The following is a 12,821-nucleotide window of genomic DNA, read 5'->3' on the forward strand; positions in this document are numbered from 1 at the left end:
CAGTAACAAACTGATACGACATGTTCACACCTTCTTGCGATGAAAAAACTTGGGAGAGGCAAGCGCGTTGCTCACGTGAGTGAAGACCCGCCTAAAACTTTCTTCCAAATTTTCTCATCCACCGTCAGCTTCACACCTCACCACGCTACTCACACACACACACACACACACACACACACACACACACACACCAACATGTCAAAGTGCGTTTGGTGTCGGAGATGAGTACTCGTGGAGAAATGAGGGGGAAACCGGCCCATCCGGGCTCCTTGAGTTGATATGCCAGGTTGGTGATCCTCCAATGCCAGCTTTTTAAATTTTCGGTGGGCTCCTGTTTGTCATCTGCCTGTGCATTCAGTGTCCCACGCTATGGCTTCCTCCTCCAAGTGTATTTTACAATGATATTCTTGCCTGCCATGGGGCCCTTCTCCTGTTTAACACATGCATGCATCTACATGGCAAAGCTCTTTCCTGATATGTTCCAGTCTTCTGCATGCATGCTTTACTTTTCATCGTCCCCATTATGGACTAGTGGAAGAATTAGGGCCTATCTAGCAAAGTACTGCAACTCAGTGTTGTTTGCATAGTGGAAATTATATCGTGTTAAGATCTTTTAGCACTGTAATTTTCTTGCATACTAAGCCGAGTTTACTTTGTTCGTCTTGTCTTACCTAGACTCTTCAATAACACATTATTGCCATGCAAGACTAATTTGCTATGTAATAATATACCTTTTCAGCAGAGTCATATCTAAGTTGTAAGGAGAAGTTTAGAATCTCCCCAATATGGTCTTTGAAGTTCAGCTGGTCTTGAAACACATTCAACTTCACTCATTAGACTCAAGTGAAGAGTTTCATTACAAAATGAAATATCCATCATTTAAAAAAAAATGACACATACTTGTACAAAATGATTGATGACATACAGTTAAAACAAACTATATGGCACTTTTTTTTTAAAAAAGATAATGGATAACTGTAGGCCATGAATTGTTACCATTTTTTTTTTAAGACTAGATCCTCTACACTTTAGAGATAATGAATGATAAACTCCAGGCAATGATTTTTTTTTTTCTAAATGGAAGGACAGCATTTTGGAATTCAACTCTCAAAATACTTCTGCCATAATTGTACATATAAACAACACGTACTAAGTTTTAACACCCCTCCTCTTTAACCTTGGTTTAAACCTTTCTCAGCCACTAGCCTGCCAAGGCTGCATGCCAAGATCCAGTAAGAAAGAATATCATTTTAAAATATGTTTGTCATCTGTCTGTGTGGTCCCCACTGTACATGGAAACTACCGTCCAGTCAATCAAAGTTGTTGAGCCAAACAACTTTCTCATGTACATGATGCATGACGCTGTGATCGAGTCAGCCCCATATGGAGGCGCGTGGTCTTGTCCGACTGTAACTGTCGATGTCTTCCTGTGTTTATTTCAATGTACACACTTCCTCTGTTATAGTGTCTCTCAACAGCCTCTTCATTTTGATTGTCCAAAGTAGTGTCTCGTCCCCTCACGCCTTCTCATGCATTACGCTGCCAGTGAAAAGAAAGTACACAAGAGTCCCCAGCGACAAATTGTGTATTCTTTTTGAGAGGTTTGCAATGGATGTGTGCCAATCACTTGTGTAAAGAGTCTAAATAAACAACAAATCACTTCTCATCTTTGAAATATGTTTATATACGATGTATATATAACATATGGTGTCCAATTCTGTCAGTGTTACTTCAATAACTACCTGGCAACCTTGATTCCATTGTATAATCAGTAACTTGTGAATGAAATGATTGTTGTACTTCTGTGATGCTGAGACCAGCTCCGTCATGAAGGCAGTTTAATTTGTGGTTGGGGCATGCGTTGTGATGACTGCACTCAGCATGTGTTGGATGGTTCACTCAATGTTTGCACTTTGGTAGAGTTTGTGTGGAGTTGTCCGGTGCTTGAGTTGCTGGCCGCCTCGGTCGCGCAACTCAAACAAACGCCATTTTTCCTCCAAAATGGCTTCTCACCACTTTTCCAGTGTTGTTACGTGTTCTTTATTTGTCACCGTCACAAATGGATGTCAGTTCTATTCGTCTGTCCCCAACAATGAACAAGTCCGCTTCAGTCATGAAGTGTTTGTCGTTGGGATCAATGTGAATGCCTGATTGAAAAAAAACAACAAATGCCTTACTTTTGATTTGATCATAAATATCACAGTAGTCATACACAGCTTTATGTTTGCTGTGATTTAATATTGTTTCACCTCTTGTTTGCAGTGGAACCCCCTTCAGACTTGAAATTTAAAATTCTAAATGAAAACACAGTGCAAATGTCATGGACAAGACCCTCATCAAGGATAGAGGGCTACAGAATACAAGTAATCTCAGACACAGGTCAGTATGGGTTCAACACTTAACTCACTGATAACATTATTAGTATTGACTAATTCTACTCTATTGATCTCTGAAACCATTGTAACTGCAAACTCTCCATTCCCTCTCCCAGATGAACCGGCCAGGGAACTCAGCCTCCCCTCTTCTGCCACTACAACCTCTATCACTGACCTGACCCCTGACCTTGACTACTCGGTGTCCATAAACTCCTATGATGGCACCGAGGAGAGCATCCCCATCTTTGGACAACTGACCAGTAAGTACACGCTTAATATTGGGTTAATTGAGATTGTTTGTCAAAAAGTTCTTAAGTTCCTTAAGTTGGGTCATATTGTTCAGTGATCAGAACGGCGAATGTTATCACTGACATGTAAGTACACAGTTAATACAATGCTTGTGTAAGATATTTTAGAAGCATATATAATAGGCTACTCTTCTATTTGAAGTAAGGAGTTTTCTTTTGTAGTAATGCGAGCCGCAAAATGTGTCCTTATCTCCAGAAATATCACTGTGGATACTGTCACAGTCAAATTTTCCATTTTTATCCAATTCATTTTATATGGAGCTGTTCATTGGTCTCACATCAAAGATTAAAACGGGCTGGGACAGACTCCTTCTTTTTTATGGCAATGGCAAACAGTAAGGAATCACATCTGTTTATTGAAGCCTGAATCACTTAACTGTTTATAGCTAATGTAGCAGAAAGATATGTGTTTGTGTGTATGCGGTTTTGATCCCGTCGACCGGCTTTTATGACGTGTTGATTCTCTTGCCTTTTTCCGCTGTGAAAAGGCGCACATGAGACAGGGGCGGCAATGTGTGCGCTGCTAACTCCGCGAGTGTTTCCTGTGTTTCAGTCCAGTCCAGCAACACCAGCGGACGAGTCAGGAGGCCACAGTCAGATGCAATCAGTGAGTATGTTTACTGTAGTGTCAACCAAAATCTGAACAGGGCCTGTCCTTTCCAATTCCCCCTGCAGATTCACTTTTTTTTAATAAATGTTTTTCCATAGGACTTCCATCATAATATTTTTTTTTCCCCTGCCGGAATATTTTGCTCAGACCTACATTTTACTTTCTGTCGAGTTGTCACCGGCCGAGCGGACAGGGCTCCGACAGTGGCTGGGAACGTACACATTAGTCCCCTTAATTGAAACCAGTCTGCACATCAAAAAAAACAGGAGAGGAAGGCTTGAAGCGAGGAGACAGGGGTTCTGTTATGCGTCATGTAGTGAAAGGGGGGGTGGAACTGCTCCAATGATCCCAAGCAGAGTGTCAATGATGTCACCGTTTTGCCACCTAGCTGCGAATCTCGTCCCCTTAACTGTTAAAAGATGTGGAAAAGCATTACAGCTCTTGATCAGATGTCCACTCTTTCAACCTGTCCTCTGCCCCTGTCCGAGAGTCCAGTCTGCGGTGAGTGGCAGGGAGACTCACTTTTTCCCCCCGCCGTGTTGATTCTTCTGCTGGAAACTGCACCCGTAGGTCCAGATGCTCCTAAACCCTTATTTATGGTAAAACGCTCATAGCGTTCCTTTCACAACCGCTCTAATTGTGTGACTAAACCCCTACTTTGATGCCTTCGTCTTGACATTAGGAGAGAGAATTTGAAAAAAAAAAAAATAATAATAACATCCTTTAAAGTATGAGGCTTATGAGATGTGAGGGACGAAATTCAGAGTCAATGAGACCTGGGGGAATGAGGATTTAAGTCCATCCACATAAGTCCTGCCAATTATTTCAATAGAGTCATCTTAAATGTTCCAGAGAATTTCATCTGTGATTTAAAGCCCACCAGGATTTGAAAGTATAAAACTGAACATTGCTGGTGAAACCTCTGCTGAATGTTTAGTCTATAAAGCCACATTCTTGTCTCTGCTGGAATGACTCTACCAGCCCACTGTTTGGCACCGGTCTTCTTTGGCTGATATTTCCTTTGATGTCAGAACGCATATCTCCGAGCCATCCAACAAACTGTCAGGGATTTGATTTTATTTAGACAGCCAGGATGAGAAATGTGCCAAAGCAAGAATAATGTTCCAAAACCAAGGTGTTGCTACCATACCTTGGCACCTTCGGTCTCACAGGACCATATTCTACTGGCACATTTCTGGACTGGGAAAAAGCCTAGTTCTGGGCACAAATGATGCGCTTCCCTACATTTCAAGTTTTTCCATCAATCACGACCCAGTAGTAAAACCCGAACTGGTCCCAATCTGGATAAACCAAGCTGTGCACTTTGGTTGATCAGTTTCTTTTACGAGTATTTCATTTTTGCATGGTTCCATTACTTGAGGTGACTCTTTGTCCTCTCTCTCCACCCTCTGTCCTCAGAGTGTTCGGTCAGTGCGATAGCAGATCTGGTCTTTCTGGTGGACGGCTCGTGGAGCGTGGGCAGGGAGAACTTTAAGCACATCCGCAGCTTCATCAGCGCCATGGCAGGGGCCTTTGACATTGGCGAGGACAAGACCCGGGTGGCCGTGGTCCAGTACAGCACAGACACCCGCACAGAGTTCCCCCTCACCCGCTACACCAAGAGAGGAGACCTGCTCCGGGCCATCGGCACCTTGCCGTACAAGGGAGGAAACACTATGACAGGTAAGGATTCATTAGAGGGAGGACCATTTGGATGGACCAGAGATGCAAGATTTATTGATGCCTTCTAGTTAATGATCTACAAAGAAATACGATTTTCAGAAGCTCCAATGTTTTATGGAACATATATGGGCCAATATGTGCCCATATATGAGCACAATTTTCAGTGTTGGCTTCTTTCTTAAACATGGATGTAGGCCTGCAAACCTGAATATTACCTTAATCTTCCTTGATGGGATGATATATGACTTAATGATAAACATCCACTCGCTGTCTCTAGGTGATGCCATAGATTACCTGCTGAGAAACATCTTCACGGAAGCAGCTGGATCCAGGAAAGCTTTTCCAAAGGTAGCCATGATCATCACTGATGGAAAATCCCAGGACCCAGTGGAGGAGTATGCTAAAAGACTTAGGAACATCGGAGTGGAAATATTTGTCCTAGGTATGGTTTATTATTCAGTGTTTTGTTGAATACTGCTCTCCCATGTGAATGTCTGCCTGTTCTTGGAAACTGCTTTATTTTCCATTGATTTTTGGTTGCGAGATCCCTAGTGGACGTAGCACAAGTCGCGGAATATTTTTTTCTAACATACACATTATGTTGAAAAACATTGAAGTAACTGCACTCTACCACATGTGCAATGCAGCCGGTGAGTTAAAGCCTTGTGACGTAACATTGTTGCGCTTCACGTTTCATAATTCAGGCATCAAAGGAGCAGATGAGGATGAGCTGAGGGAAATGGCCTCCACACCTCACGGCAAACATGTGTACAACGTGCCCAACTTTGACATGATCCAGGAGGTGCAGAAGCAGATCATCACGGAGGTGTGCTCTGGTGTTGATGACCAGCTCAACTCTCTCGTCAGCGGAGAAGAAAGTAAGTCAATGGATCTTTCATTGTTTAAGTTCAGGTTTAGTATTACATTACTTAGGGTTCTATGCTTTTGACATTAAATGAATGGGAAGCTGTTTGGGCAGTTCATCTGTTCAGGCTACATTGTAAACAGCTCATCAGATCAAGCTCACTTGTGTCATCAGATTCTCCCACCTGTCCCATTCACCCCAACTCTTCTTCATTTCCTGCCATTTTTCCTTAGTGGTGGAGCCAGCCTCTAACCTGCAGGTGACAGAAATTGCCTCCAAGTCTATGAGGGTGACATGGGACCCCTCCCTGGGTGAAATCTCAGGCTACAAGCTCACCCTCGCCCCCATGCTGCCCGGAATGAAACGCCAAGAGCTGTACATGGGACCCGCCCAGACGTCCATCAATGTCCGTGACCTTTCCCCTGAGACCGAGTACGAGATCAGCCTGTACGCCCTCAAAGGTCTGACGCCCAGCGAACCCGTCATGGCCATGGAGAAGACCCAGCCTGTCAAGGTGTCGACAGGTGAGCTGGTTTGTTGTGGATGCCTTATCACCTCTCCTTTTCTCCTTGTCCAAGTTAGACGCACATCCACATACACGCAATCACAAAGTCCCTACAGACACACATATTCCCTTTTGTTTCTTCATGAAGGCCATACAAGGCCTTTACATAACCCATGATTTCCTGTCTTTACCCAGAATGCTCTCTGGGAGTGGATGTGCAGGCTGACGTGGTCCTACTGGTCGATGGCTCTTACAGTATTGGATTACAAAATTTTGCCAAGGTCCGTGCCTTCCTGGAGGTGCTAGTCAACTCCTTTGACGTTGGACCCAGCAAGGTGCAGCTTAGCTTGGTCCAGTACAGCCGCGATCCCCACACTGAGTTTGCCCTAAACACCCACCATGACATTAATGCTGTGGTCAAGGCCGTGCGCACCTTCCCCTACCGCGGAGGCTCTACTAACACCGGCAAAGCCATGACTTATGTCAAGGAGAAGATCTTTATCCGCAGCCGTGGAGCGAGACAAAACGTCCCCCGCGTCATGGTCCTCATCACAGACGGGAAGTCATCTGACTCTTTCAAGGATGCGGCGACCAACCTGCGGAATACTGATGTGGAAATCTTTGCCGTTGGTGTGAAGGATGCAGTGAGGACAGAGCTGGAGGCCATCGCTAATACCCCGGCAGACAACCACGTCTTTGAGGTGGAGGACTTTGATGCCTTCCAGAGGATCTCCAAGGAGCTGACTCAGTCCATCTGTCTGAGGATTGAACAGGAGCTGCTCAACATTAAGAAGAGGAGTAAGTAGGATGGTTGCATATCTGTACAAGCTAGGTCACAGTTGGTGACCTAGAGCTTAGCTATATAAAATGCCCAAAATCCTGGCTTCAGTTCTGGTTTTGCTCATCAAAAAGTGCTTCCAGTGGGTAATTTCCATTTGTCCATGTTAGCACTGTCCTGTAGGTTCATACTTTATTAGACACTGTACTAGCTTACTGGCTGGCAGGTCCATAGGACTAGGTCTAAATGGCAAAGAGCCAATGCAATCAAGAAAAAGTGAAATACAGCAGGATAAATACTGTATAGAGTCTGATGCTTTCAGACAAGGAGACACAAGCAAAACTTTCTCAACTCACTTGAGGTTAGCCTTCCTACAAATACCAGAAACCACATGCTCACTGTTCGGAGAGGCTCCATCACACCATTTGTTATCATTTACTGTTTTAAAACACTACAGCAACTGGAACAACAGTGTGTTATGACCTGACCATAAATTTGATTCAAAAGCGCTGAGAGGCAGTAGAGCCATGGCTACTATTCCAACAGTGGTAGAATGACATCACTCCACACACTATGCTTATTGATACTGATGCCTGTAATCCCAAAACCCAGAGCAATTAGTGAGTCTAGCATTTCACGCTTGACAACTTCTTTTAGCCTCATTAGCTGAATGTGTACAATTATGCCAGAGCAGTAATAGAAGGCTATGGACAGAGAGGAACAGTGAATGAAGCAGAACTAGCCCCATAAAACTCACAGATGTATGGTCAGTATACATGTATATATACTAATTTACATTTGTGCCTTTACATGGTTCGTGCCAGTCCACTGCCTTCGATGAGGAACATTTTTAACAAGTACCTATTTGTTTTCAGGTCTGCTTCCACCCCAAAATCTGGAGTTCTCTGAGGTTACCTCCAGAAGCTTCCGTACCACCTGGACGTCTGCTGCCACCAGTGTTATGTCCTACCTGGTGCGCTTCCGCAAGGCTGAAGACGTCACTGGAGACTACATTTCCCTGGCGGTGCCTGGCGACACCACCACCGCCGTCCTGCCCCACCTTTTCCCCCTCACCACCTACGAGGTCAACATCTTCGCTCAGTATGACAAAGGAGACAGTTTCCCTTTGACTGGTGAAGAGACCACACTTGAAGGTAAAAGGAATTGATTAGGAACTTAGGAGTATGCTAAAAGTGGTCGCCATAATAGTCATCAGGATGAGGATGTCTGGCCTCCATCTAAAAAGTTCTCTCTCTTTTTCAGAACAAGGGACTGTACGAAACCTACGAGTAACGGAGGAGACGACAGACAGTTTCAGGGTGTCATGGCAAGCTGCTCCGGGTACGGTGATCCGGTACCGCCTGTCCTACATCCCACTGAGTGGTGTCGGAGAGATCCTGGAGGCCCAGACCACTGGACCTGAGACCACCATAGTGCTCCAGGAGCTTTTCCCCATCACCACCTACCGTGTGTCTGTGTCTGCTGAGTATGCTACAGGCATAGGGGAGGAGATGCAGGTGGATGGCACCACCAAGGAAGGTGAGTCAGGAACTGGTGGTCAATAAGAAGTGGCGAACTGCATGTGGAACAAATGTTTTTGTGTAATAAGAAGCAACCCAAAATTGCCAAAGATAATTTCTCTGGCTTAAATGCAGTCCAGCACAGACTATACTTAATTAACACTCGATGTATACTATGAATGATTGGCTGATCCATTTTTGTTTGCTTTCAGTCCGAGGTTCTCCTCGCGACCTTCGCGTCTTTGACGAGACCACATCCACAATGAAACTGGCATGGCAGGCCGCTCCAGGGAATGTCGTTCAGTACCGCATCGCCTTCAAACCTGCCGAGGGCGGTGAGAGGAAGGAGATTGGTGTGAAGGGAGATATTACCGAGGCTCTGCTCAAGAACCTCCAGCCAGCCACTGAATACGAGCTGTTTGTTAGCGCTCGATACTCCTCTGGTTTGGGCGAACCTCTTCTGGGCACAGGAACCACTTTGGAAGGTAAAGGAGACTTTTGTAATAGCTACTTTGAACTCTCTGCATGGTACTGATTACTGCTATAGCCGATGCAAGACAGAAGTGTGAAGCATGGATTGAGGCTGTGGGCACAGCGAGTGGGTAGTGCTGAGTAGACAAATGTACTGTGCTCTGCTTCCTTTCAAGAGGCAAGCAACCTCGGATATTACAAAGTATGCACAGTTATTGAGATTTTGCTAGTCTTTGACAGCATCAAAATCTTCATATTTCTCGATTTTTCATGGATATGAGATCATGCATGGTGTCAAACTGTTGAAGTGAAGTCCATTGTCTCTAAGTCCCTCCAAGAATGGTGCGGTTGGCATTCTTTGCAGCAGACTGCATCAGAATTAAGGAAGCTGAGCTTTTACTTTGCAAGGTTGGTTGACTATATGGGCTGTGGTTGGTGAGGAAAAGGCTGGAATGTGGCACTTGATGTAATTCCTTTGGCACAGACTGTAGGTTAGGTTGGCTTTGCCGCCCATGAAGGCAGTGAGATGGAAATGGGTGGGGGGATGCTTGTAAACCAGGAGAACTCATGGAATGGCTTGGAACAGACATAGAGAGCCATATGCCTGGCTGGTTCAGGAGCTTTAATACCTCTCCATCTCGGCCTGCTTAGGACATATGGTTTATTGTTTTACAATGCTTTATAAGACATATGGGGAATGTTTTATAATGAACCTCAGATATCAGTCTGACTATTGGTAAATCATATGGATTTGCAATGCCACTGATCTCTGGCTGTCGAGCTGCCAGTTTTACAGTCATCTGACTGTGACCAGCAACAAAAGTCATCTCACTGTACTTCAAGGGGAGATGAAGGCAATGCCAAATCTGTGGTTGAGCCTCTTTTTCTGTCCATAGCAGACAGTCTTAGAAGGAGGGTCCTTGCACTTGAGAGGGAGGAACATCTGCTTTTCAGGAGTTGTCTTTTGCTGTAGGGTCCAGCACAGAGAGGGGGGAGATGTTATTGTCAGGGTCACACCAGCGGGAAGGAAGTCTGAGGGTGAGGTGTGTGTTGAGAGAGAGGGGGGGGGTTAGCTCTAGGGGGCTCGACAACAACAAAGGCACTGTATCCCACATAGAAGAATGTCTCTCTCCCCCAGTCACTTCTGCTTGTGGCAGCTGAACCAAAGGTCACCAAACCTTGTACGACATTTTTATTGGAGTAGGGTGACAGCTCAGAGTCGGGTTTAGAAGGCTGATATGGCTTGGAAAGATAGAATGGCCTGTACTAGCCTCTGACCTGGGCTATGGATTGGATTGGAGATCATTTGCTTGGTTAAGAGATAAGTAATTGTTGCCATAAGGGTTGACCCAAGACAAAGGCCTAAAGGAAATTGGCCAAGCTGAAAATAAATGGGAGGAGAGTGATTAGCCCCATTTGGCAATTATGACCTCTCACTCTGGTGCTAATAGATCAGACAGTGGCTGTTGTTGTAGCATTAATAAAAAATGGGCATTGTGTTTTATTAATTTTTTTTCGTGTGCCAAGATGAAAACAGTGCTGTGGCTGTCTTTCTTGTTTCACATCTCTGACTCTAAGCTTAGCTGTCAAATGGACGTCTCTCTGAAAAGCAGTTTGAGCCCACCAACACACCACGGCTATTCTATTCATCGGCAAGAGTGAAGTCCTTGTTTCTTAATGTCACCTCCCTGCACTGCTGGCAGGAGCGAGGTCCCCGGTGCCAGGTGTGTCGTTATTTAACAGGGCCATTTATTACAGACCACAGGGACCTGTGCACTGGGTTGAATATGAGGACATTGACTCATACTGTGTCCTTCTGTGGAGTTTCATGCTGCCATTTTGAATTCACAACCTGAATGATGCATGTTTGTTTATGTTCTGCGAAGTGAATTAGAAGAAAGGAGCATTTTTTGGCTGGATTTTCCATGTTCTTTGTTCCTACGCTGACCAAAGGGCTTTGATTACATAAATGGCTTCCTCAGGTCAAATCTGCACAGTCATCAACCATACACCCCCACAGGAACAAGCAGACCAGCTCTGTGGTCCGCGACAAAGCACTTTGTTTAGTTAGCCCTATTAGGCTGTCATGACGTCAGCGCACCTCAACACTGATCTCATTGTTTTGAGTGCCACTAGCTTTGAGGGACCCTCTCTGTGAAGTCGTCCATGTAGGCGAGAGCTCAGCGGAGGAAAATGGCTTTCACAATAACACCCCTTGTGGCTAACATTGGACAGTAGCCAATACAGAAGTCTTGAGTAGGACTGAATTATAACATCCTGTTGAATCGAACTGACTAACGGAAATAATTGCATCTCCAAGAGAGAGAAGGTGTCATTGTAATTGCCAAGATGCACATCCCAAATAACACACCTACACCAACATGGGGAGAATATTTATTTTACTTAAGAAGAGGGAGTCTTACCCAACATGTGGAAGGTGTTACCTAAGAGGAACTTAAAAGCTGCATGAACTGTCTGTCTGGTCTCAAAGAGAACTGGCTGTTCACCTTCTTCCAGGGTGGGGCCAAGGACAGACAGAGAGTGGGAGGAGATGAGTAGAGGGAAGGGTAGTGGAAGGTCACATCTTCAGTCCCTGAAACAGCCGCTCTGTCCATCACTGTAGATACTGAATCCCTACTTGGACTATAGGGCACTCCAAATGGTCTCACCCCTCTGGTGAAATGCATACATGTAGGCCTCAGAGGGACATAAAAAGAAACAAATTCCAAACTGTACTGTCTGTAACATGCGATTGAGCTTTAAATTCCAAATAAAATGGTACTTACTACTACATAACATTGTAATTGAGACATAATTCACTGGATCACTCACTGCAATCTGAAGTACACGCAACCATTATTTAAGGAAGTTTCAAAAATTTTTGTTCGTAGTCTCCCAATCCTTTTTTTTTCTTCTTTCATTACATTCATTACATTCATGAGTAATCCAACAAGTAAACATGTGTTTTTTTTCAATCGCATCTGTAATCCAAATACTGTGTTTAGTAACAGTAATAGATTACAGTTACCAGATTTTTATTTGTTTTCCAATTACTCTGTCGGCTAACCTCAAACCTTAAAGTTACATGCAATTAGTGAGTGGCGAAACACCACAGCAGCCTGGTTTTATTTCCTCTCGCAGTGATGCCTATGGAAACTGGGCTTTAGGCAATGCCAGGCTCTGTCAGTGGCACTGCCAGTCTGTTTTTCTCCACCAGTCTAGAGGTCCTTTGAGGTAAAAGGCTAGACATGGGCACCCCTGGCAGACAGATAGTGAACTCTTCATCTCCGTGGCTTAGATGTGTGTCTTAGTGAACCAAGAGCAATAAAATAAGGGAAATTTGAAAAGGAGTGCCAGTGCTGAAATGGCACTTTAAAGGAGCTGTGTATTTCCTGGAGTGATTTTGGAGGAGCTTACAGAAGGAACAAGACTTAATAAGACACGGCTTAGTTGGTTCTTTAAACTCAGGGTGTTTGACACTTTTCTTTCCATTTAGGCTGAGGTCCAAATGAATCATCCATATTCTAAAATCATTTCAATACTTTTCAGCGCAAAAGATGGTCTCAATTGTGGTGTATAGATTGTTTCCTACGCATTTTCCTTTGGTGTTTTGATGTTTATGTATTACGGGAGTCAATTATATCTTCAGGCTTTAGGCATCTTTGGCTGCAGATGTGAAGGTCATGTCAACACATGTCTCACAGGA

At 44.4% G+C, this 12,821-nt stretch overlaps 1 protein-coding gene across 1 annotated transcript in view; it reads left to right on the plus strand.

Annotated features, from left to right (window-relative positions):
• The window catches only part of col12a1a (collagen, type XII, alpha 1a), a 62,690-nt gene that overhangs the window by 3,820 nt on the left and 46,049 nt on the right, over positions 1–12,821 (plus strand). The window contains exons 3-13 of the mRNA XM_071521845.1: positions 2,263–2,379; positions 2,492–2,635; positions 3,237–3,290; positions 4,713–4,976; positions 5,254–5,418; positions 5,681–5,854; positions 6,075–6,365; positions 6,542–7,144; positions 8,000–8,278; positions 8,388–8,663; positions 8,857–9,129. Of these exons, the coding sequence (XP_071377946.1) occupies positions 2,263–2,379; positions 2,492–2,635; positions 3,237–3,290; positions 4,713–4,976; positions 5,254–5,418; positions 5,681–5,854; positions 6,075–6,365; positions 6,542–7,144; positions 8,000–8,278; positions 8,388–8,663; positions 8,857–9,129 (2,640 nt within the window). The remainder of the gene's footprint in view (positions 1–2,262; positions 2,380–2,491; positions 2,636–3,236; positions 3,291–4,712; positions 4,977–5,253; positions 5,419–5,680; positions 5,855–6,074; positions 6,366–6,541; positions 7,145–7,999; positions 8,279–8,387; positions 8,664–8,856; positions 9,130–12,821) is intronic.

Source organism: Centroberyx affinis, unplaced genomic scaffold, assembly GCF_046629955.1.
Source record: "Centroberyx affinis isolate AG114_WGS23_722 - 3 ecotype Tasmania unplaced genomic scaffold, CSIRO-AGI_Caff_v1 ptg000934l_1, whole genome shotgun sequence".
NCBI lineage: Eukaryota > Metazoa > Chordata > Actinopteri > Beryciformes > Berycidae > Centroberyx > Centroberyx affinis.